The 25,635-nt window shown below is 51.0% G+C and overlaps 1 protein-coding gene across 1 annotated transcript in view; it reads left to right on the forward strand.

Annotated features, from left to right (window-relative positions):
• The window catches only part of TRAPPC9 (trafficking protein particle complex 9), a 727,471-nt gene that overhangs the window by 554,466 nt on the left and 147,370 nt on the right, over positions 1-25,635 (forward strand). The window contains 1 exon segment of the mRNA XM_011938129.1: positions 20,404-20,494. Within this exon segment, the coding sequence (XP_011793519.1) occupies positions 20,404-20,494 (91 nt within the window).

Below are 25,635 nucleotides of genomic sequence, written 5' to 3' on the forward strand. Positions count from 1 at the left end.
CTTGTTCTTGTCCCCTCCTTCAGCCCCCGTGTGTGAGTGGGCACCCCCAGGCAATCCTCCTAGAGTGCTGGAGGGCTGTGGGTGGCCTCTGAGTAGCCCCCAGCACTGCTGACCAGCCCCTTCTCCCACTCTGAGACCAGGCAGGTTTATCATAAGGAGCCCAGGGCCAGAGAAATTACCATGAAGACACCTAGGATCGTGTCCCAAGGCACTGGCCGGACGCGAGGTCCTGCCCCTGCTGTGGACAGGGCGACCTGTTGTGGGGAGGTGGCCCAGGGTGCAGCCGCCCTGCTGCCGGGGGTTCGCATTCTGGTGCTGGGCCGGACCGGATGAGCTAATGGGCTAGGTACCCTTTTTTCTTTTCTTTTCTTTTCTTTTTTTTTTTGAGGCACTTTTTTTTTTTGAGTCTCACTTTGTCACCAGGCTGGAATACAGTGGCACAATCGGCTCACTGCGATCTCTGCCTCCTGGGTTCAGGAGATTCCCCTGCCTCAGCCTCCCAAGTAGCTGGGACTACAGGTGCGCACCAACACGCCTGAGTAATTTTTTTGTATTTTGGTAGAGACGGGGTTTCACCATGTTAGCCAGGATGGTCTCAATCTCCTGACCTCGCGATCCACCCTCCTTGGCCTCCCAAAGTGCTGGGATTACAAGCATGAGCCACTGCGCCCAGCCGGATACCCTTTTTTTCTTTAGGAAATCTCTTTTCTTAAACCCTATTTATCATTCTTCTTGTTATTATGACTATGAAAACCACTTCTTATGTGGCTGCTATGTGTTAGCTACTGTATAGCAAGCTGTCCTCACTACCTGCCACCAAGCCTGGGGCCGCGTATCCCATGAGAGGCCGGGAAACCTGATCAGACACAGGCAGGTTCCCACCTTTCTCCCACCAGTCCCTGCCCCGGGTGACCTTGGTCATGGCCACCCTCTCTCTCTCTGTTTCTCTGTTCTCATCACAAAGTGGGGACCGCAAGGGCTTCTGCTTCCCCAGAGCTGCACAGGGCGAGTCCCTGCTCCTGTGGTGCACTCAGGGGAAGCACTCTCCGTGTCCCTCCCTGTCATGCATACGCCGAGTTGGAGGGCTTCTGCTGTCTTCGTGCATTTATCCTTATTCTATCCCAGGATCAAAGTTTTCACAAAGGACTCCTCATGCTCACAAATCTCTTAAGCCCTTTCTTCCACATTTCCTAGGCTTTCTTGCCCACATCAGCCTGCTGATTTTAAAGAGACTCCTTCCCCCAGCCCCTCGACCCAGACCTCTCCTGCTTGATAAGAGCATGCTTGTTTGTAATGTCCATGTGGTTTCCCTGGAGGGCGGGGGCGTCTCTTCCTGGTACAGGCAGCGTCTGGCCCAGAAAGCCAGACTTATTTGCTATACAGCAATGCTTTTTTGGATGAAACCTACCCTTCCTTTCAGCTCCTTGGTACCCTCTTCTTTTAAGCTTCTTCTTACCCTCCAGCTACCAATAGTGGACAATTTTACGGAACTTGGGAAACCTTAGCATAGCCAACTCTCTGTGAACTCTGTTAATAGCAGATAATAGCCTTTACCACATGATCTGGAAATCTTCTATATTTGACTCTGGGGTAAGACTAATGATGCCACATTGTTGAGGACTGGAGCCTAGGGTCAGAGGCTGGCCCTGCCACTTCCAGCATCCAGAAGGGGAGGCCATGTGACCTGAGGGCCACGTCCTCAACTGTGCAGCTGGTGTGACAAAACCTGCTGCAGACCGTTGCTGTCAGGATGAGTTCAAAGAATCATCAGTCTTTCTGATCACCGATGGGTGAGCAGAAGCATTTTCCTTACCCCAAATCTGCAAAGCAGGTAGTATCTACCCCTTTCAAAAAAATAAGGAAATTTTAGAAGTTCAGTAACTCACCAGAGATTGTGCAACTAGAAGGATAGTCAGGATCCCAAAACTTGTTATTTTCCCGTTGACTGCTTCAACTGAGGTCACACCTGCAAGGTGCAGACATAGCTCCTGGCCCTGGAAGGCATCAGCAAATGTGAATCCCCCTTGCCCGTTTCCTGCTGGAAGACCTCATGCCACGCTGCGACCTGACCTCAGGTGAGGTCCTCCTCACTCATCCTTCAGAATGGACCTCACTGTCTGCTCCTCAGAGCCTTCTCTGCCATCAGCCTCCCTCCTATCTTGCCCTGGCTGCAACAGCCCCTTCCCTTGGGCTCCTGTGACACCCAGTACTTTATCCTTGTTAGTTACAGTCTTTAAGTAGTACTTCAAAATGTACTTTAAGTAGTACTTAAAAAAACATGAGTTTTTTTCTGCAGGTTTTCTCCCTTGCCAGATTGTGCCGTCTTGAGGTCAGGTGGAATCCTGTTCATCCAACAGCTGTTACTGAGGAGCTACTGTGTGCCAGAGGTTGGACTGAACACCAGGGCACACCAGATGCTCAAAATCAGATGTGGACCCTGCTCTGATAGTGTGTATTCTCTTTTGCTTGCCCAGGTACCTATAGCTAGCACATAGGTATGAAAACTGTTTGTTTTTTGTTTTGTTTTATTTTTTGAGATAGAGTTTCACTCTTGTCACCCAGGCTGGAGTGCAATGGTGTGATCTTGGTTCACTGCAACCTCTGCCTCCTGGGTAGCTGGGACTACAGGCACCTGCCACCATGCCTGGCTCATTTTTGTATTTTTGGTAGATCTGGGGTTTCACCATTTTGGCCAGGCTGGTCTCAAACTCCTGACCTTGGGTAATCTGCCCACTTCGGCCTCCCAAAGTGCTGGGATTATAGGTATGAGCCACCATGCCCAGCCTAAAATTATTTGTTGAATGAATAGTTTCCATTTCAATGACACAGCAAACAGAATGGCTACCAGCTCAGTTGCGCTATGCCTAGTGCCATGATGAATGTGTGAAAGGAGCTGCAACTCACAAGATGAGTCTGCATCACAGCTTGGCTCCTTTTCCAGAGGCAGCCCTGCACAGACTGTCTATGGTGGAAGCAGGGGAGGGGCACACTTTGGGCAAGCTTAGGGTCAACTCACCCTTTCATTATCCTTGTTTTTGTTGCAAATCACCGTTTGGAGAGCATTTCAGGGACTGGTGCAAGGCTTGCTGAGGTATCAGAATCCAGCTGTGTGAGTTGGAGTAGGAATAATTGGGTGCAACAGTTTGATCCCCATGAAGGCGAATGACCTGGGCCGTCTGGGCAATCTCTTCCCACCAGGCTGATAAGCATCCACCTCCTCCGTTCTGTCTGGAGGAGCATTTTTAACCAACTTGGCTGCTTTGAGAGTGAGGCACAGGCTGGAGAAGCCCAAGGCAAACAGCTTTAGATACCCAGTGTAGGGGATGGGAGTGGAATATCTGTGAAATGCATAGGCCAAATGAACAGATAGGACTTGGAGAATGGAGGGATGTGGACAGTGTAACCATGACCTCGGTACAGAGGGCCTCGTGTCCTCGAACAGCTGCCTTCCCAGGCACAGGGAGCCCAAGCACAGCTTGGGTCTCAGGCTGTGCATTGCCCAGGGGTGTTGTTGAGTCTTGCAGACAACAGTCACCCTCTGCAAAGTGAAGAGGCTCCACAGTGGCGTCGGTATTTGTCAGTTTTATTTGGGCTTCACAAGCAGGACAGCTTAAGGATTTTAGGCACAGTGGCCCTGTTTGGGTGATCCCACCTAGAATACAGTCACACTGGGCTTTGTTCTCCATGTTCAAGACTGCCTTCTTTCCAGTAAGGAGGAGTTGCCTTCAGCTGACCTCTCCTCCATTTCAGGACAGAGGCGGGACTCGAGCACTTGACCTGGGCTGTGTGGGCCCACCCTTCGACCTCTCACAGTGGCTTCTGGCCTATTTTCAGACATGCTTCCTAATGGAGCTAGCTCCGTCATATCTCCTGAAAAAAATTAAATGTCTTTAAACAAGATTCTTTAAAAACATAGCACACTGTGTTTTTCTAATCATTATGTTTGGAGAAATAGTTTTCTCTAAATGAATTTTACTATAAATGGCTCTTGCCATCAGTACAGCTGATTCCTTGATCATTTTAAGTAAAATGCAAGGTTGCATTTTGTATCGGCCTTGAGGGAATTTGGCTTTTATAGCTGTTTGTAATAACGTGGTTCTGAGGCCTTGAATCTCCCGTAGCAGGGAAGCCCTGCCAGCCAGAGAGACGTCCTGCCTTGCCAGCCAACAAGGCCATCACATCGCCCTGGCTGTTTGGCCTTCAATGGGCTGGGGGGTCAGGTGGGAAAGGCACAGATTTGATTGCTGCCTCCCCCAAATCCAAATCTGGTGGCCTTGCACACCTTGGAATGACTTCGAAAGTAGTCGGGGTTTGACACATAGGCAACACAGACTTCAGATCTGGATCATGAGAGTGGGGACGGGCCTTTCCCAGCATTCACGGCACCGTTTCCATCTTTGTGTACATGCGTGTGTGTGTGAACACACACACGGATCGACATGCGTTGTGTTTGTGTGATCAGGTACATGTTGGACATATACACACTGTATTTTTATCGTGACGATTATTGTGCGCATGCGTAGCTTATGTAATCGAAGCATAAAATTACAGAGCTTAAGTAACAGCTAAAACCCATATGGCACTTAGTAGATGCCAGGTACCGTTCTGGGCAATTTATATAGATTTATTCCCTTGACTTTCACAACAACTCTCTGAAGTAGTTTTATCCACGTTGCCCAGATGAGAAAACAGGGAGGCCCAGCGAGGTCACCTCGCTTGTTGTAGGTCACCCAGCTGGTCCGTGGCAGAGCGGGAGGCATGGGCAACTGCTGCCCTCAGTGCTGTGTGCTCAGCTCCACCTAGGAAGAGCATGAGAGCCTCTGGCTTCTGCCACGGCCTCGCATTATCCCCACTTACCAGAGGAAGCCTATGGAGATGGCAGCATTCCTAGGTCTCACCACTGATTGGTACCCATCGCCCCATGCAGAACTCTGTCCATGTCACCCGCTCTCCATTGTGGGACTCTGGAATAGTCTCACCCAAGCAAGATTTGCAGCAGTGAGCCAATTGCAGACCTCTCCTCTTGGCAGCACACCCCACTGCGTGACGTCTTCTGTCCAGTTGGGTCTCTGACACCAGGGACCTCAGCCGAGATGCTGGGGGCACTTACTGAAATGAGAGCAGCAAGAGCATCAGCATTCTGAAAGTTCATGATGCAAATTAGAAAACAAAGTCATGGCAAAGAGGCTCATTAATCATTTAAAGCAGTCTTTCCATTAGTGTAATTTCTATTTATGACAATTCGCTAATTTATTTGATCTGAAGTGGGGCTGGGCTGAGCCCCTGCACCTGTAGTCATTCACTCCCGAGCTTGTGCATGGGATGCAAACAGCCTACTTTCCAGCAGGGAGAGATGACCCGTCTGAAGGCACCCCCACCCCAGAGCACCCACTTCATGATGCTCAACCCAAATCCAGTGTGAAAACCTTCACACCAAATTCTCCATGACAGAGCTCAAGCTTTTGCTCTGTAGACTTTGGATACTCACCAAATGTTCTGAGCATAGCACTTACCTTTTTTTTTGAGAGATCAGGCTCACACACCTCAGGTCTACAGGTTCCGAAGAGAACCTCACAGATTCCCATCTGGCTTCTCGTTCCCCAGGAGCAGAGTGAATCGAGCAATCATTTTTTCCTAAAATGCCAAACCAGGTCATGGTAGACTTCAGTCACATAAATATAGACAGGATCTGAAAGCTGCCCCATGGTTTCAAATGGTCTTTGACTGCGGTACATTACCAAATATTTTACTGCTAATGGCCTCTCAGAAAATGACAGGGAAGGTGTTTTATTAACCTTGTGCGTTTGCTTTGCATCTGGCTGGGTTTTTCAAAGATTTGGAAGTGAACACTCATAGTTCCCAAGACATGGAGATTAACTGAAATGGCATGTGTGAAAACGTTTGTCAACAAAAAGGCTCTGTACAAATATTGATTAAATAATGTGATAAATAAGGAAGACTGACTACTGATAATAAGTAGGATATAATACTTGCCCAGGAGGCTGGGCTTCGTAAACATAGGGAGGCCCCCACCTTGGTCTCTGAATCCCCAGCACCTAACACAGCAAGGACAGGACGGGTGCTCTGCAGGGTGCAGCGGCAGCAGCCAGGGAGGACAGAAGGGTTGGTTTCCAGGGTAGGGACATCCCACGTAAGGCAATGTTTGAGCTCTAGAAGATGGGGGTGTTCACCAGAACGACAAGGCTAAGGGTGCTCCAGGTAGAGGGGAAGCCGAGCAAAGACAGCAAACAGCCCCATCTCTGGAAGCGAGGACCCAGACGCACACGGACTCAGGGTCTAAAAGGGGAAAGGGCAACAGGAAAAGCAAGCTGCGAGGGAGCTTGTGGATTGTGCTGGGGTGTTGGGACTTTGTCCTAAAAGCAGTGGGTCGCCCTGAAGGGTTTTGACCCAGCAGCGACGGGATCACCTTCACCGTGAGGAGGACGGACGGCTCTGATCAAATGGTGGAATGAAGTCTTCCTTTCCATCTGCTCCTGGCCTGGCCTTGTATGTCTAGAACACATTTGGTTCTGTGGGGTTGTGCTCCCTGCCTTGGGAAATTAGGCACAAAAGTCTCCAAATATACATATAGGGCAGTACAGGTCTGTTTCTGCTTTCTCTCCTGGCCTCCTGCCCTCAGCCCTTGGTGAGGCCTTTAAAGGGTGTCGAGTTGGAATGAAGGAAGCCAGCAAGGGACGGGATTCTTGCTGGTGTGTAGGTTACCTGACTTGTGAAACTCATTTCTGCTCTAAAGGGTTACAGTGGAAAACCAGAGCAGTGACCCTTCTCTGAACCCTGCAGTTTGCAGAGAAGGAAGATAGGATGGGGCCTCTCTCTTGTGGGTCATTATGGAAGTATCCATTATAGCTCAGGGCACAATTGACCATTGAACAACACAGGTGTGAACTACATGGGTCCACCTAAGTATAGATTTTCTTCCACCTCTGCCACCCCAGAGATAGCAAGACCAGTGCCTCCTCGTCCTCCCCTTCCACCTACGCAACGTGAAGATAAGGATGAAGGCCTTTATGATGGTCCACTTTCACTTCATGAATAGGAAATGTGTCCTCTCTTCCTCATGATTTTCTTAATATTTTCTTTTCTCTAGCTTACTTTATTATAGGAATATAGTGTGTAGTACATACAACATGCAAAATATGTGTTAATGGACTGTTTATGTTATCTGTAAGACTTGGGGTCAACAGTAGGCTATTAGTAGTTAAGTTTTGGTGGAGTCAAAAATTACATGTGGATTTTCGACTGTGTAGGCGATAGGCACCCCTGACCCCATGCTGTTCAAGGGTCAACTAAATATCCTTTTTTGTTTGTTTCTGTTTTTTTAAATTCTTTTTTTTTTTTTTTGAGACGGAGTTTTGTTCTTGTTGCCCAGGCTGGAGTGTAATGGCGCGATCTTGGCTCACTGCAGTCTCTGCCTTCTGGGTTCAACAATTCTTCTGCCTCAGCCTCCCAAGTAGCTGAGATGACAGGCGCTCACCACCATGCCTGGCTAATTTTTGTATTTTTGTTGGAGACAGGGTTTCACCATGTTGGCCAGGCTGATCTTGAACTCCTGACCTCAGGTGATCCACCCACCTCGGCCTCCCAAAGTGCTGGGATTATAGGCATGAGCCACTGTGCCTGGCCTGTTTCTGTTTTTACAATGTGTATTTTTTTCTCTTCAAGCCAGATTTTTTAACTTACAGAAGGGTTTGAGTTCTCATACTGTCGGAGAGAGCAGGATATGACATATGCAACTTTTGTAAACCTCAGTTTCCCCTTTGCAGAAGAGTCACATCCTCTGCATCTTGCATGTGGTGGGCATGAGACTTGAATGTGGCTCTGAGTTGAGCATGCTGTGTAATCTTTGTGGGCTGAACACACACATAAGACCACTGCTCCGAGGAAGCATGGCTTCCTCCAGTGCCAGCTACAGAGTAGATGCTCAGTAAATGTTCCTGGACACAAGCTTGTGTGGGTGGACATTCATTGATTAACTGGCCTTGCATAGGTGGTAACTGAAAGCTACCATCAGGTTCCTTCTGCATCATCCCTGGAAAAAAAAAATCATTCATTCAGTTGACTTGTACTTCCTACCAACTCTGTGGAAATGAATTAGGGACTCGGAGACAGTAAACTTCCCTCTTATCCTCAGGATGCTCACCGGTTTCTAGGTTGGGAAATCAGCCATGGCCACAAGTATCTGGAGCACAGGGTGGCTGGCGCTACAGTGGGAATGAGGCACGGGGCCCAGAGCCAAGGGGCAGCCTGCCAAGTGCTATGCTGGGGCTCCCTTCTGCCAGATTTGGGGCTCCTCTTCCTGGGCAAGTAGCCACCCCTTGCCCCTCTTCTAGGAGGAGCCCCACTTGCGCAGGCAGGCCACTTACTCCTAGAGTTACGCATCACCATCTCACTGGCAGGGGATGAGCTGACACCGTTATTGGCCTAAGCCAATAATGCAGAGCACATCTGTGTTCCCACTGCCTTATGTCCTCCCCCAGAAAACTTCATGTGTGACCCCACAGGAGAAAAAGGCTTTCCGAGTCCGAGGGGCTCTCGACCTCTTCAAGGGGCCAACACAAGTGCCTCTAAGGTTCCACAGCACCCAAACGTCTCTGTGCCTTTAGTGCTACTTTGAAGGTGAGCTCCTGACCCTGTCACTCTGGCATGCTGTGGACTTCAGGCTGGTTGCGCTGGAAACATGGATTCGTGGGAGGAGTCTGGATGGGGAAGGGGGCACTGCTCTTGGAGCAGCAGACCCCAAATTTGATTCCCCACTGGGGTGAGTTTGAATCTACCCCCTCTGGCTATGTGGCTTTGGGAGCATTACCTAATATCCCCAAGGAGGCTTCCTAAACCTGAAGTTGTTGTGAGGACTAAGTAGGATGATCTGTAGGTAACTGACACATCACAGGTGCTCAGTGAAAAGCAGCAGGCATTTATGGAGCCTGTGTCGTGTGGTGGTGACCAGGGCACTGTCCCTTCCTCTCCCAGGGCTTGGAACTACAAGCAGTCCTCTGAATTCTTTCTTTAGTGGATTGGATTGCATGTTTTCTGTTCTTCGAAGTAATATTTTCCTATGGGAAGGCCCAGAAGCTAAGCAGTTGGGAAGGTGGAGCTGCCTCCTCATTGACGTTACTGGTTTGAGCAGGGATGGCAGAGGAAGGTTAAACTGAGCAGAGATAGCCCCAGCCCCTGGACCTCACGGCTCACTGCCTCCACAGGTGTTTGACCAGCAGGGCACGTGAGCAAACTGTAATGGACTCCAAGTAACTCAGCCGCGTCTCTGAGGCAGAAAGTGGCAAGCTTGGAGGACACTGTGAGAGGAATTTGTATTTCCTTGCAAGGGCGTTAGAAACTGCCTGTGGGCAGCTCCAGCTGTGAGAACATGAGCTGGGCTGGGACGTGGGTTTTCTTAGCGCTCAGGCACACAGGGATGTCAGTCATTAAACAGTGGGCATCGGTTAGGGGACTTCTGTGAAGCCTGGGTTGGCCCCAGCAGTGATTTCGCAGTTCTGCTGCCAGTGTCTTCATCTCTGTCTCCTGAGAGGCAGGGACAGAATGGTGGGGGTAAAAACCTGTTGACGATTTGGAAACTTCATCCCCAAGTGACTAGGAAGAGCCTTGATGGGAGGCAGCTGTTTCAGCACCATGGAGAGCTCTCTGCTGGGCTTCTGTCTGGGCTGGAAAAACACTGGCCAGGCTGGGTGTGGACACTGACCCAACCGCTGGCCAACTGTGGGGCCCTGGTACAACCTGGCCCTGTGGACAGCAGGATCTTTGTCCAGTGGGACTCATGGCTCCTAGTTTCCAGGTTTACTGTGAGGAATCAATACAATATATCGAATAATCCCTGAAAGCCAGAGAGCAGAGTGTGGGCTCAGGGGTCAGCCTGCCTGGGTTCAAGCCTAGTCCCTGTCACTTGCTAGCGGCATTGGCTTTCTTTTTCTTTCCATGAGCCTCAGTTTTCTAGAAAAATCTTTGAAATGAAAATAACAGTACCTATCTCATACCCACCATATTCTGAAGTCTTAACTTGAAAGTAGTGAGTATTGCAGTGAGAAGATGCGGGTTGGACACTTACCCAGGGTGTCCCTCACAGCAAGCACCTTGGAAATGTTCTCTATGGTGGAAATAATGATAGGAACTACTATTGTCATCATCATTATGGATTGACCTCTTGCTCCAAATGCCAGGGTCCATGTATTTAAGTGACAGCAGCCACCCCCATCACTGCCACCATTGCCACTGTGTGTTGTAGTATTACAACTGTGGCTGTAACCGCTGCTGACCCATCAGCCAGCCTTGCCATTCTTGTGCACAGGCTGAGATGCAAGACTGTTTGGGTGGCTTACAGAACTGAAAGGAAGTCGGATATGCATGCAGGTAATTAGCTTTATTAGCTCAGCTGTATAATTTTATGGCTCACGTCCGAAAGCAAATTAATATAGAAATATGCTATTGGAATGGCTTCCAAAGCTCCAGCACCATTTGGCAACTTGGTAATTACTCACAGGCGGACTTGCTCCCCGGACTAATCACTGCAGAGCTTCTCAGCCTGGCCGGGCCTGTTAGGCATGGTCTCTGCTCTGCAGGCACAGGGCTGCTGCCTGCCTCCAAAGCCTGGTGTGAGACTTTTTAATGAGAGTAATATGCCATAGTCTAGGTCTTAATTTCATGAAAGTGAAAATAAACTCCAAAGAGAATCAAGAGGGAAAACAGAAAGAAAGAAAAACAAATATGTGTGTTTTGAGCCCAAATGTGTCAGTGACTTGCCTCCCTAGAGCCTCTCAGTTCTGACCGGGGTGAGGCCACACTCGAGCGTGGCTGTGTCCCAGCATCCCAGGCCTGTAGCGAACTGTCAGCATTTAGTTTTGTTCGTGGTGTTACCAAGGGCACATTATTGTTTACTTTTGTTATACTAATTTTTGGATTACTTTAAGTAGGTGCACATGGTTCAAAATTGTTTTAAAAAATAGACATTCCCATCTGCCCTGTTTCCTCCCCGCCTCCCAGAGTGCCCACTTTTGTTTGTTTCTTATAGAAACTTACAAAATTTATTTCTGAAATAATAAGTACATGCAAACACACCCTTTTTACCCCAATTTTTTTTTACACAAAAGGTATACATTTTGCATCTTGCTTTTTTCACTTACTGCATATCTTGGGAAACTTTTCATATTATTTCATAGACAATATTCTCTCTCCTCTTTCCTGCTGCAGAATATTACCACAAAGTGGGAGCGTGCCTGTGTGCCCCCCTGCCTTGTCAATAGGGATGCTTTTCCACTTCCATGTTATCACCAGTCTGGCAGATGGGCTCTTGAGGAGGTCCTTTTCCTCCGGAGATGTCGTTTTGCAGCAAAGAGCCTGGCCTCTGGAGTTAAAGTGGCTCTGGGGGTGGCTGTTCTGTCCCTGAGTAGCCCGGGACACATTGTTGAGCCCTCCGCTTTTTGGTTCTTTCCCTGAGTGAGAGTGGCAACTGTCCTGGCCCCACCTGGTTGAAGGGCACATGCACAGCACTTGCTGTAGTGCTCACCACAGCTCAGGCATGTCCCGACATGTCTTCCCTTCCCCCTTCCACTCTGGGACCCGGTTGGTTGACTCTGAGATTAAGAATGGGCCAGTGGGAACATTTTCTTCACTGAGAAATGAAGTCTGCTCTGAGCATGACTTCGTGTGCCTGTAAGCCATGTGGGCCATGAGATGACAGCTGAACACCGAAACCAGAAACTGTGAAACTGAGCTCATCTTGCCAACACGGCACACACGTTTCCACTCTCCCCTGCCTTTGATTATGTGAGTCACAGCATGGCTCACAGGGGTCTGGTCAGGAGCAGAGGAGGGAGATCTGATGTCTTTTTTACTGAAGAGGAAGTTGCTCTGTTCTGTGGTGGCTGCAAGGCAGCCCCACTTCCCTCCGCTGCAGGCACTGTAGTTCTCGGGGTCCAGTCCCCTCACACTCTGCAGGGGATGGCGTTTCCTAGGAGGGGTGGCATGCTCGGGGCACCACAGCAGTGGGGCTGAGCCCAGACCAATGGTGGGGTAGGGGCTTGGGGCAAACTGACTCAGCAGAGCTGACCCCTCCCAGAAAGGACAGCTTCCCCCAGGATCACCCAGTCATGTGCACAGTGACCAGTGGTCTCGTCGGGGGTTGGCATTGGCCCACTCCTGGGCCTCCCCCTCGGGAGGGAAACAGCTTTGCACACTGCTTGGTGAGGGTCTTGTTGGTGCAGGGACTTGACCGGTAGAAAGTGCAGGGGACTGTCCTGAGTCAGCCTGAGACCTTCTAGAAGCTTACCCTAAATCAAAGTTAATTGCCCGAAACCTCTAAGAATTCTCATAAAGGTCACTGGCTGTGTTTTCCCGCCGGCAGTGTCACAGCACGCAGGGCTGGTGTGGCCGATGGAGTAACAGGGATCGAGGAGGCAGCCGCAGGGTGGCTCTGGGCAGGGATGCGGGTGCCAAGCAGTTGCCACAGAAGAATCCACAGGACTGGTTGGAGTTATCTGGGAGCAGGCTTGCATCCCCCCCGTGCCCCTGTGGGCAGGGAGGAGTTCCACTCTGTGAGCATCACGTGGTGCTCAGTGACATCCCAGGCCGGCGCTAGCATCCTGCCTGTCACTCAAAGCCAGCAAGTTGTTTGACCTTCCTGAGGCTCGGTCCCCTCACATGTTAGACGGTACTGGCTGTGTGTGCCAGCTGTGTGCTGAGGGACAGCATCAGTTACCTCCTGGTGTGCCAGGGTAGATCATCAGGGAGCCACTGTCTTCCTCATGCTGAAGATGAGTTGTGGGTGCACTGCCGGTGAAGGGCAGCTTTTGATGAAAACCATCCTTTTCTTTGTGGCTGTGTTCATGCAGACTTGCCACGCATGCTTTCATGACATTTAATCCATGTTTATGGAGCTACTTTTGGTCCCAGGAGTTGCATGAGACATGAGAGCTTCAAGAAGGGTGCTCACAGTGCCTCAAGGGAAAGAGACGTGCAAGTGCCAACTGCAGCGTTGCTGGATCAGGCTCGAAAGAGCATTGTGCAGATCGCCAGGGCAGGGCGGCCATGTGGCTGTGCTCAGCTGGCTCCCCCGAGGGGTACGGTTGTGCTGGGTCTGAAAGAGAGGAGTTGACCAGGCAGAAGAAGGGAAGGGACATTCCAGGAAGAGCTGGGCACAGAGCCTGGAAAGGAGAGAGCAGGGTGCGTCCAGGTCTGCAGCACGCGGTAAGGATGTGGATCTCCAAGTCCACTATGAAAACAGACGTGGAAATGGACAGTTAGCATGGAGCCCCTGCAGCTCCACAGGAGAGGAACCTCGCCAAGGCTGTGGGGCACAGAGGAAAGAGCCCCTCGCCGGGGCTGTGAGAAACGTGGCACATCTCCGGTTTGTAAACCCTTGGAGGGCAGAGTGAGTTACTCTTTAACTCCCTGTAGAATCAGTAAGGTTGAAAGCCTTCCCCTCTATCTTTTCATCCTCCTGATCACCTGCAGAATGGGCACTGGGGAGTCCCTCTGTCGTGGACTGAGGCTGTGAACACTGCACCCAGGGCCCCTTCTCTGGCTGATAGACGACTGGGTGCCAGTGATGGTGCAGCTTCTACAGCAGAGGGGTGCCTGTGGTTTGACACACTTCCACAGTGGAGGGATGCCCATGCCATGGCGCAGCTTCCACAGTGGAGGGATGCCCACACCATGGCGCAGCTTCCACAGTGGAGGGATGCCCACGCCATGACGCAGCTTCCACAGTGGAGGGATGCCCACACCATGGCGCAGCTTCCACAGTGGAGGGATGCCCACGCCATGACGCTTCCACAGTGGAGGGATGCCCACGCCATGGTGCAGCTTCCACAGTGGAGGGATGCCCACGCCATGGTGCAGCTTCCACAGTGGAGGGATGCCCGCGCCATGACGCAGCTTCCACAGTGGAGGGATGCCCGCGCCATGACGCAGCTTCCACAGTGGAGGGATGCCCGCACCTTGATGCACTCCTATAGTGGAGGAGTGTCCAAGCTGCTGTGTGCTTCTGTGGTGGAGGAAAGCCAGAGTGGTTTCGGAGCAGGTGTGGGTCAGGCTGGGGCAAACTTAGGAGCCCTGGAATTGAGCAGTTTTGGAATACACTGTACCGTTTCCAAGAAAATAAACTGTGAGTGTCTGTCCCAAACCTGTGGTGCATGTCACCCGTGACTGGGAGATGTCATCATCGTAATACATGCAGGGCCAGGACCAGCCCTCTGGCCTGTTCTTCGTCTTCCTCTGTCTCCACATTTTCTCCTGTGTCTCTTCTATCCTAGTGGGGCCCTAGGGCCTCTGCCTCTGAGATTCTTGAGGACAGACAGTCCTGAGAGCTAGACCGTCGTCAGTTCATCTGCAGCAGGTTCTGCTTCACCTCCTCTCCAGAGAGAGGCAGCTGGAGTCTCAGGGCCACCTTGGGGCTTCCCTCCCTGTGCCCTGACCTTCTCCTGGGAGGGTCCTGGTGTGAGCCATTGTGATGTCCCTTGGCTACTACGTGGGGAGGGAGGGCCTCACACTGGGGTGGGGGCCAGAGCAGCACAGCAGTGCAGGAGACTTCCCCGGCCGGGGAGGAGCAGGGCCCTGAAGCTTCTTAGCATCCTTGCCTTTGTGTGGGGCTCGGGAGGCTGTGCCGCATGTGCTCGTGGCGGCCTGTATATGGATATGTGCCCATTCACACTGGTGTACACGCACATATTCACACAGAAACATGACATTCGGTGCCTAGTATTGTTGCCCAGTTTCTGTAACTTGGAGGCTTTGGCAGTGGCTGAGAATGCAGCCTCTGGGGTCAGAGTGGGCTGCCGTGTGGCATGTGGCCTTGGCCAGGTTCTTGACCTTTTTGTGCCTCTCTTTCCTTCTCTGCAAGTTAGATAATGCCTACCTCGTAATGCCACGATGAACGTTATATCACTGAGCACGTGTAAGCTGCTAGAGCGGGCCCTGCCTGCAGCACGCACCCTGGAGATGGGAGCTCTTGGCTGTTGGTCTGCCCACCCCCACAAGTGTGCAGATCCATGGGGTTATGGTGGGCTCTGCATTTTTTGCCTGCCCTCTAAAAAGCCCTTGAGCCCCGAGTTTGATGATGCCTCATGGATTCAGGAAACCCCAGGAGGGAGCAGGACGCAGCCAGTCCCACCTGGCCTGTGGCCACCAGACCAGGAGCTCCAGGAGGGTGCAGCATGTGCTGCTGAGCTGGGTTCGGGGCCCTGCATCCAGCACAAGGCCCAGCCTGAGTGTATGAGCACGTGCATGGGGAAGCATAGGCATGGGACCCACACAGCCCTGGGATTGCATCCTAGCTCCAGCCCTCACCCGCAAGACTGCAGGGAGGGTGAGGTGCAGGCCCCTGGACTGAGCACCTGCCCCTTCACCACTGGCCAGGTGTCCCTGGGCCTCTCCGACGTGCCAGGCACATGCTGCGCTTCCTCCCCTTCCTTCAGAAAAGTTCTTTAGTCTTGGCTGATGAGATTCCCTTACTTTCACATTCCTCACCTTGACAAGTAATTTAATATGGTGCCTTGAGCATTAAAATGGGGATATTCAAATCTGTGGGTTCAAAGGAAGAAAAGCAATTCACTCATTATCCATGGAAATGAAACCCTGCAATGCCCTGCTCATAAAGACACAGACCTTCCCAGCCAATCAGTTCTTCATACTAAGCAACTCCTCTTAAGAAAATAAAATTTCTGGGAAACTGAGCGTGGGTTGCCATTTACTCAGGAACTTGGCTGTGGGCGGGGTGGGGGAATGGAGACCCCTTCGCCGCAGCCGTAGTGAAAGCAGGTGGCCTAACAACTGAGCCGAATAGTGGTCCCTTCTCGAGAGCCAGCACTCAGGCACAGACAGCCAGATATTTTCTAACCTCACTTGGGGCCTGAATTGCCTGAACTAGGGTCTGGGTTGTGAGAACAGATGTTTCCAGGAGTGCTCAGTCCCTGAGGGAGACAAGCCTTCGCCTTCCCCTATTTGAAAACTGAGAAAACAGGCCCAGAAGGGGCCCCTCACCATGGCCTTTGACCCCTCGTCGCCCAGCCAGGCCAGCCCTCGCTCCACCTGTGAGCCTGCCACATATCTGGATCCTAAGGCCCTCCCAGGAGACGTCTGGGAACCTGATTTCACCACGAGTCTGGGGCTTGGCTGGCGGTGGACTGCCCTGGGCAGGCAGACATGGTGTCCTTGGGCCCGGCTGTTTCTCCTGAGAAAGGTGCAGTGGAAGGGAGCAAGCTCAACCTCTGCAGACGTCCCTGGGCCTGGAGCAGGGCACCTCCTTACCCCTGATGGGGTGCTCTGAATGGAGAGCCCTAATGCCCAGATGCCCATAGGGCCTGACCTCCCTGTTTTGACTTAGGGCTTGGGAAGGGACCACGCAGGTCATGCCTAAGGTCCCAAACACCCTGGACATCCAAAGCACCCACTGGGTTCCACCTATGCTGGCTTCTTGAGGGAGAGACGGATTTGCTTTTGAAAAAAGATAAGGCAGCTGCAGGGCACTGCCTCCTTGAGGGGTGCCTCGCTGTTGCTGGCACTCAAAATAGGCCTGGGGCTGCGGCCTCCATCCTCATCGTGGGAGATGCACGAAGGCAGGACCCCAATCCCCAGTTGTTGCTTCCTGTGCCTACTGCCCGAGAAGGGGCACCCCTCGCAGAGATGGAGCCTGACTGCCGAGGGAGAAAATGGCCATTGATGCAACATGAATGAACACACAGGGCGGCTGCATGCTTGACTGGGGGAAGCTGCCTGCAGAGTTGCCTTAGGAAGGATGAGGGGGCCGCAGGGGGGCCGTCCTTGTCAAGAGCTTCCCGAGCTCCCGCCATGGCCGTCTTCTCAAATGCCCCTACCCTGCGAGATTTCTCGGTTCTCTGTCCCTGATTATGGCTTCCTCCGGGCTTCCTTAGCATCTCTCTGCTTCCTAATTATAGCCTCCCTCCTAGGTCGGCATTTTAAGAAAATTTGCTGTCTTAACTATGCTTCAGTGTACAGCTCAGGAGTGTTAAATATTTTCAAATTATCATGTAGCCATTACCACCGTCTGCTTCCAGAACTTTTTCACCTTCCCAAACTGAAACTGGGCACCCATGAAATGCTCCCTCCCATTCCTTGCCTCCCTGCCCCCGGTGCCCACCATCCGTTCTATCTCTGTGGATCTGACCACTGTGGGTGCCTCAGGTCGGTGGAATCATAAGTGTTTGTCCTGTTGTACCTGGCTTGTTCCTCTTGGCATGATGTCCTCAGGGTTCATCCATATTGTAGCATGTTTTCAAAATTTCCTTTTCTTTAAAGGCTGAATAACATTCCGTTCTGCGGATAGACCACATTTTGTTGATTGATGCCTCTATTGGCGGACTTTTGGCTGCTTCCACCCTTTAGCTATTGTGAATATCACTGCAGCGAACATGGGTTTGCAAACATCTGCCTGAGTCCCTGCTTTCAGTTCTTGGGGTATAAACCCAGAAGTGTGATTGCTGGAGGTCACCGTGTTCTGAAGGGCTGTCTGTTGGGTCACAGTCAGCTCCATAACCCCAAACCCTAGCTCAGGTAGCTACCTGTTAACTATTGAATGAATGAGGATTGTCACAGGGCAAAAGAAGATAATTAAAAGTTCATTGCAGAGTGTTTATCAGTAACCATATCAATTCAACAGACATGGGCCGTGTGTGTAATGAGATGGAGAAAATTTCGTTTGGAGAATTCTTCTAAGGAGGGAATTATCTGTGCAGGAAACACTTTGATAAATTGCTTGCGGGAGAGTAAGATCCCCAAGGGAGTTGGAGGCAGCAGAAAGGATGGCGGAATTCCTGGGGCAAGGAGAGAAGTTTCTGCATCTCCTCTGAGACAGAGGAGGAACAGGAGAGAGGAGAAAAATGGGGATGAGGCTGATGCTAACAGTAGGCGATGCTTACTTAATGCTACCCACAGGCCAGGAGTATGATTCTGGGCACTCCTCGTGGCGGCCCTGTGAAGTTAGCACTGCTAGCATGCTCGTCTTACAGATGAAGAAAGTGAGGCCAGGGACTTTAAGTAAATTAACCAAAACTCATCAGTGGCGGTGCCAGGATTCAAAGTTGGGCTGGGTCTCCAGAACCTGCCCTTTTGGGCACCAGGCTCCACGAAGAGAAAAGAGGGAGCAGAGCCAGTGAGAGCAGGAGCTGTTTACTCAGGGCCGGGGCACCTCTGCCGGCCTCAGAGCTTCAGCCACAGCTCCCAAGCCCTCAGCTTCTCTACTGAGGGAAGACAGGATGAGTTAGACATTTGGGTTGCTGTGGAATGAAGCAAGCAGCATGTGTGGACTGGGGCCAGGAGCAAGAAGACCCTGAGCAGTGAAGCCTGAGAACGTGCAGAAGCTGTCAGCGGGCCTCGGGCGTCAGGTGCAGGAAGGTTTGCTGAGTCTCATAGCCACTGCGCTGTGCTGTGTGTGGAGGGGCTGCGGACTGTGCTGCTGAATGAGGCCCGGCACCTGCACTCCTACCTGGAATGTTTGCTCATTTGGTGTTCATTTATTCATCAGGCAATATACATTGAGCAACTGCAGTGAACCAAACACTGTTCTAGGCCCTAAGACCAGGTCTCTGCCTTCATGGAGCTCACAGGCTAGGGCTGAAGCCAAGAAACAGGAAGATGACCGCATCTAGCGCAGGTTGTCGGGGGATGCATGCACGCCTTCTGGAGGGTTCCTGTAGGAGAAGTAAGGTCAGGTTGAGACATAAAGTCAGGAAGGAGAAGAGGGCAGGGAAAGACATTTCCAGGCAGAACGCACAGAGTGTGGGAGGGGAGGCTTGGAATTCAGAGAGAGCACACAGTATTTGGGGAGAATTGAAAGAAGTCCACAATAGCTAAAATAGGGCCGGGCACTGTGGCTCATGCTTATAATTCCAGCACTTTGGGAAATGGGCAGATCACTTGAGGTCAGGAATCGGAGACCAGCCTGGGTGAACATGGTGAAACCCGATCTCTATTAAAAATATACAAAAATTAACTGGGCGTGGTGGCGGGTGCCTGTAATCCCAGCTGCTCGAGAGGCTGAGGCAGGAGAATCACTTGAGCCTGGGAGACAGAGGTTGTAGTGAGCCGAGATCGTGCCACAGCACTCAAGCCTGGGTGACAGAGTGAGATTCTGTCTGAATGAATGAATGAATGAATAAATAAATAAATAAATAAAATAGGACACAGGAGTGGGCAGGTTTCTGAGCCCCCAGGCCAGCATGTTGCTGACCTTAGCCTGTACTGCTGCTGGTGGCTGTGGTGCTGTGGCCAGCTGGCTCTCTTGGGCAGCCTTCTTGTCTGGACAGCCCTCTCTGGCTAGGGCATTGGACCATTGATGAGAGGGATATGCCCACTCTGCTCAGCACCTCTGAGCCCGACTCCCCCACCAGCCAGCAGGAGAGACCCAGGGGCCTCCGTTTCGTCCTGCTCCCTCTTGCTTGCCATGCTTAGCCTCTGCTCCATTCTACCTCACACTGCAGAAGCTTTGTTCCCACAGGACTGTCCCCAGGGTTGGCCATTGCAAGTCTCAGGTTTCCTATTGCTGCCTTCACCAGAATGTGAACCTCTCAACTTCAGGGTGCATGGCCCACCCTCCCTTCATCCTCAAGGCCACCCTACCTGCTGTGCATGGCATGCTTCAGATGGACCGGATGTGTTTGTTGAATGGAATTCACTTATGAAAGGAAGAAGGAAGGTGGGGTGTTTTTTCCACTTTTGCAATCACTAGAGAATGTCAGAAACTAAAAATTTCCCCTTTTATTGCAACTTACTATGGTGGCTTTAACTTATGTAGGAAAAGGGAAACAGGTTTAGAGATCTGTTTTGCGAATCACATTGGCTCTTTAATACTAGCACAAGGGAGGTTTCTGTTTTCTACATTTTTAGACCTAATTACTTCATCCACTGATACTTGCTGAGAGACTTTATGGCTTCCTCGATTATGAGCTCTCTTAAGTGAGCTCGTTCTTAATAATATGTGTAATTACATCAAGACGGATAACAGGACCGACGTGAAACCAGCATGAAACTGACGTGCGGCAAGGAACTCACGAGTTGTATTGAACAGTGAACCAGTTTGTGTGTTTTATTAAGGAAAAATAACCTTCCATTTCTCTTTATTTTCCCCAGCAAGAATAGTTATTGGATTAAAATTATCCCAGTGGATTTCCCTTTCTTACATAGCAGTAGTTTAATTTACTAGATTTGAGGGGTAGAAGGAGAAGCACTTGCTGTTTTATATGCCCCTAATGTCCACATACCCAGGGTGATGTCATAGTGGTTGGTTAGACAGTCCCTTCAGAAGAGGGGAGACATCTGCTGTAGGAGGTTTCCCATCTGAGGGTCTCTGTCTAGAGACTTCTAGATGTTCTCCTGTCTCTGGGCTCAGCAGGAGCTGTGTTTTCCTTGACCAAGACTCACCCCTCCCTGAAGCGCAGCGGCGAGGCGAGTGTGGAAGGACTCCTGAACCAGCTCGTCCTGGAGCACCTGCAGCTGGCGCCTCTGCAGTGGGGTGAGTACCCGCCAGCCGCCCATTGATTCTGGGTGGATGTGCTCCTTTTCTCCAAATGCACGAACAAGGTCTTGGGGGGTGTGGCTGGGCACCCCAGATGTGGGTGGGTGCTGAAGGTCATCACGGGAAACCTTGGGGGAAAAAGACGGGCTCACCACGCTGTGCTGGCACCTCTGCGTGGGGACATCTTTGTTCACCTAGGCGGGCAGCTCAGCACTCAGGTGACAGTTAGACATAAGAAGGGCTCAGTGCTCATCAAAACAGGTGCAGCAGGCGGATCTCGGCCTCCGTCTTGACTTGCACTTGCTGTAGAGTGGGCCACCTTCTGAAATGGCAGTTGACTGTGTCTGGCTGGGTGTGTGCTCTGCAACTGTTTCCAGTCCTGAGAGTGGCTTGGGATGGCAGATGAGAACAGGGCGTGGTGAACCCCTTGTTTTCACCCCACTCACCACGACCGTGCGTGGACAGCTTTTCATGCTGTTTGTGCGGAAAAGTGTTTGTTTTGTAAATGCCTCAACTCAATGTTGTGTTCAACCCCAAGAGAACTTCATTACTGGACACGTAGCACAGTTTATTTGACAGCTTCTTCTTGTTGCACTTGGGAACTTCCACCCTACACTGTGCCTTTCTAAATTGAACTCAAAAATATTTTGCTGAGAAACGAGCTTAGTATTTCTATTGAAGTGAGAATCTTTATTCTCTGGAAATTATTTAATCAGCTCATCTATTTTGGATCTGCTGCAGACAGTCACTTATAAGCATATATATCCCCTTTCTTCCTCTTCTTTACCCAAGAGGTCATTGTGAATGAGTAACTCCTCTTTGATCCAGGATCGGGTTCATTAATAAGCTTGTTCTGCCCCTTTCATGGGCTAGAGACACATGGAAATGATTCCAGTGGCATGAGGAGAAAGCAAGCCTTTCTCCTTGCACTCCACCAGCCCCCTTCGGCCTGGAGACCCTCTCTTCCAGCCCGCAGACCCCCTGGTCCTGCAGAGGCTGCTTCCTGGCCCCTCATAGGTGAACGCTGTTGGGACCAGGTGGGCACCATCATGGCGGCTGTGGGTTTGCATTTTACACTTGGGCTCCTTCTGTGGACTCTTCCTCCTCTCTGAGCCCACCTGAGTAGCAGGAAGGAAAGGCCTGGTGTTTCTGCAGAGGGTTTCACTGTTTCGTTCTCTGGAGGCTTCCCTGTAGCCCAGCCACTTTTCTAGGTGGAAATGTCCTATCTGTCTCCTGATGACCTGGGTGGGCAGAGTCAACTGTGTCCCTGGACTCAGACAGCTGAGCCAGGGAAGACACCTGGGCTCCCCTGGCTTTGGGGTGGGGTCAGGCCCAGGGGGACTAGCTGTATTTTATCTATTGCCAAAGGAGATTCCACCAGGCAGCTATGCAGGACTTTCATGGGGCAAGTGAGTGAAGGGAGGGCCACAGGCAGAACAGGGTCCCAAGAGCAGACAGCAGAGTGACTTGGGGTGGGGAGGTAGACAGCAAGTGGGCTCCTCCCTTCTGTCTTAGGGTCGGCAGCCCTCACCCCAGGTAAGGGTTTTTGAGATGGCTTTGGGGGCCTTTGTTTGGTTGGATGAGCAGTGGGGCACCCAGGAGCAGAGCCATGAGGGAGAAGTTCAAGGTACAAGGCTGAGTGGGGAGAAGTCCCTGCAGTCTGGAAACGATGCCCTTCCCAGGGCACGGACTGCCCTTGGCACTCTTCTAGGTAGGCCCTAAGGGTAAGGAGGGTTCTAGAACTGGAGCGGCACAGGACAGAGAAAAGGGAAGGACCTCAGACTGCTGAGCATCTCCTGTCCCGGGCATTTTGCATAAGAGCTGCCATGCACTCCTTGCCACAGTCCTATGCGTGAGGTTTTCTCCATCATTTACAAACAGGGAGACTGAGGCTCAGAGGCTGGCACTTGCCCCAGGGGCTCCAGAGTGAACAGAGCTGGGAGCGCTGCGTTACAGACCGCTAGGCCTCCACCAACCAGGGATGAACCGGTCCTGCCTGAATACTGGTGGGGCGGCTGGAAGAAGCCTGGGCAATTTGGGAATTTCAGATGAAGAAAAGCTTTAGTCCTTAATGATCATAAAGGTCCTTTCTGTTCATTTTGGCCTCTCCCCTGGGTGTACTAAGAACACCCTTTAAAAATTGACAATAGTGGGGAAATTGGAGAGAACAGTGGACAATTAGAGCCAAGACTAGGAAGTTGGTTTGGCCCCGGGATGCCTCTCAGCACAGAACAGCCTGGAAGCTGCACATGCCTGTGTGGGCAGAGGTGCCTGCCAGGAGGTGTGAAGGCTCTGGGTCGGGCTGAGCCCCCTGCTGCGTTACATGCTGCTTCCATTTCTTGCCCTAATTTTCTTCCCCTTTTTGTACTAGTTCATTTTCTGTTCCTTATAGCAGAATACCTGAAACTGGGTAATTTATAAAGAAATGCATTTCTTATAGAGGCTGCAAAGTCCCAGGTCAAGGAGCTATGTCTGATGAGGGCCTTCTTGCTGCCAGGGACTCTGCAGAGTGCCCAGGTGGTGCTGGGCATCCATGTGATGGAGCAAGGGAGCTGAGCGTGCTCATGTGCTAGCTCAGATCCCCCTTCCTCTTCTTATAAAGTCACCATTTTCCCGCCCATGAGAACCCAGTCATCCATCGGCACATTAATCTTTGAAAGGATTAATCCATTCATCATTCATGAGGGCAGAGCCCTCATGACCCAATCACCAATTAAAGGCTCCAGCTCCCAACACTGCCACACTGGGGATGAAGTTTCAACATGAGTTTTGGAGGAGACATTCAATCTGTAGCACCCTTTTTTCATAGGGAGGCTCAGGGAGTTCTTTTGGAAATGTAGTTTGGTTCTATGGCCTCTCAGAATCAGGCGGCCCTGGACTCAGATCCCAGCTCTATCATGTGTTAGCTACGTGACCTTCAACACATCACTTTACCTCTTTGAGCCTGAGTTTCTTCCTTTATGGAATGGGATGATGCCTGCTGCATAAGTTGCTCCAGGGATTCCATGAGATGGTGTCTATTACTTGCTCAGTGCAGCCCCTGCCTCCATGCACTATTGTTTCCTCTGAGACCCGCACCTGTCTCCTCGCCACCCTCCTACTGCCTGTGCTGACTCCCTTTCCCCATAGGTATCGTGGGCCAGTGGTGGGACCAGGCCTGCGCAGATACCTACTGGGCCCCCACAGCTGGGCTCAGTGCAGGGTGAGAGGTGGCATTTCATTGACGTTGTTGACCTTGTTTCACTGCAGCCTCTGGGGAAACAGGTAGAGGGACAGGGTGAGGGAAAAGAGCCGTGGTTTTCACTGCACTCTTGTCTGAAAGCAAAGACCTTCTTCATGGTGCTTCAGTCCCCTCTGTGGTGTAGTAGAGGCTTTTGGTGGAGCCAGGGGACCTGGATTTACGTTTCGGTCCTGCTACGTGCTGCATCAGGGATGCCCCTGAGCCTCCATTTCCCCATCTCAGGGCGGCATGGACCTCTCCCATGGCGACCTCACACATTGCTCTGAGGCTCAGAATCAAAGTGAAATGACATTTGTAAATGTGTCTGGCACACCATAAATCCCTACCACCTGCAAAGCAAAGATTTATTATAATCACTTCTGTTTTAAAAGCTACAGTCTTTTATGCAGATATTTCTGTTATTCCTGGAAGATCAGCCCAGTTCTAGGAGCCATATACCTGAGCCCTGGTGTAAAAACTCACAAAGGACTCTCCGTGAATCTGGCATTCATCCTCAACACCCCCTTGCCCACCCCAGGGACTGGGCAGCACATGGACCCCCTTCCTGGCATCCATGCATGGTGGGGCCGCCTCTAGACAGAGGCCCAGGCAGGTGCTCTTCAGTCTAGGGGACAGCAAGGAGAGGGCTGAGGCCCTGGGTGTGGAGTGTGGCCCATGGCATTAAGAAGTGGTTACATGTTTTTCTTGCTTTCAGTAAATTGGAATTGGCCCAAGAGCTGCCATCTTTTACTGTCTCTATTCTTGGAGAATTTGAGAAGGTGGTTTTGAGGTCTCGTTTGCATGGCATAGAAAAATGGTTAGCAGTTGGGAGGCCACGTCTTTGTTTCATAACTAAAGAAAGGTGGGCTTGCCTTTGTTAGGGTAGTGGTTTGAGACGCAGCACTTTGGACATCTGAGGACAGTCGCCAGATGTGGCTGAGTGACTTCATCATGAGACCAGAGCAGGTCTATTTGCTAGTGTGGGAGACATAATAATTCCCGCTTCACCAGGTTGTTAGGCAGCTCAGGTAGTATCAAGGGTGGATGGGAGATGGGGGCGCTTACCACATGTGATGCTCTGTAGATGAGTGTTGAGTGAACCAATTGGCAGTCAGATCTATTTTTGTTAAATTATTAAGGTTTGAACAGAAAACACATCTGGATCTAAAGGAATTCTGGTTCCCTAAAAAGGCTAATAAAAATGAAGTTCAACTTGTCTTAATATATTCTATCAGGCAAAAGAAACCAATTCCCCAGGGTGGGGTCATCCAGCTGCTGTCACACCTGGAGTGAGCCTGTGGACAATCTGTCCTGCCAGAGGCCACCAGGAGGAACCTCAGGAGGAAAGGAGGCTCCTTCTGCAGCACCAGGTCGTTTCTTCCCCAGGCTTGCTTTTTCTGTTTGGTAATTGATAGTGTTTAGGTTGTCGTGGGCACAGAGGCATGTTAGCAAATAATGCAAAGATGAATCCCTTTATCCTGGAGGAAATGCATGGCTTTTAAAAAACAATGCTAAGATCTGAAAGGCATTTCTGCCTTCAGGAGGTGAGCCTGTCCCTGTGGGAGCCCTGGCAGCGAGCAGCCCAGCCGTGCGCTTTCAGTTGCCGGCGGCACCTGCCAAGGCCAGGGCCTAGCACGACAGTATGGAACCATTTCCAGAAACGGGGCATGATATTTTCCTGTTTGCAGTGTCACAATTTATCTCACTATTATCATATCTGGCTGTTTCCAGTGAACATGTTAATACGTAAATTTCGATTCGATTTTCTGACTAGACAAGTTTTCTAGTTAGGAGTTACTCCTAGGTTAAAGGCTGTGAACCTTTTTAGGGATCTTGAGGTGTTTATTCATCACGTGGGCGTGTGACTCTCAATCATGATGTGGACGTTGTTGGAACTTGGATTTCCGAGGTGATCTTC

Source organism: Colobus angolensis, unplaced genomic scaffold (assembly GCF_000951035.1).
Source record: "Colobus angolensis palliatus isolate OR3802 unplaced genomic scaffold, Cang.pa_1.0 Scaffold17, whole genome shotgun sequence".
Classification (NCBI taxonomy): domain Eukaryota; kingdom Metazoa; phylum Chordata; class Mammalia; order Primates; family Cercopithecidae; genus Colobus; species Colobus angolensis.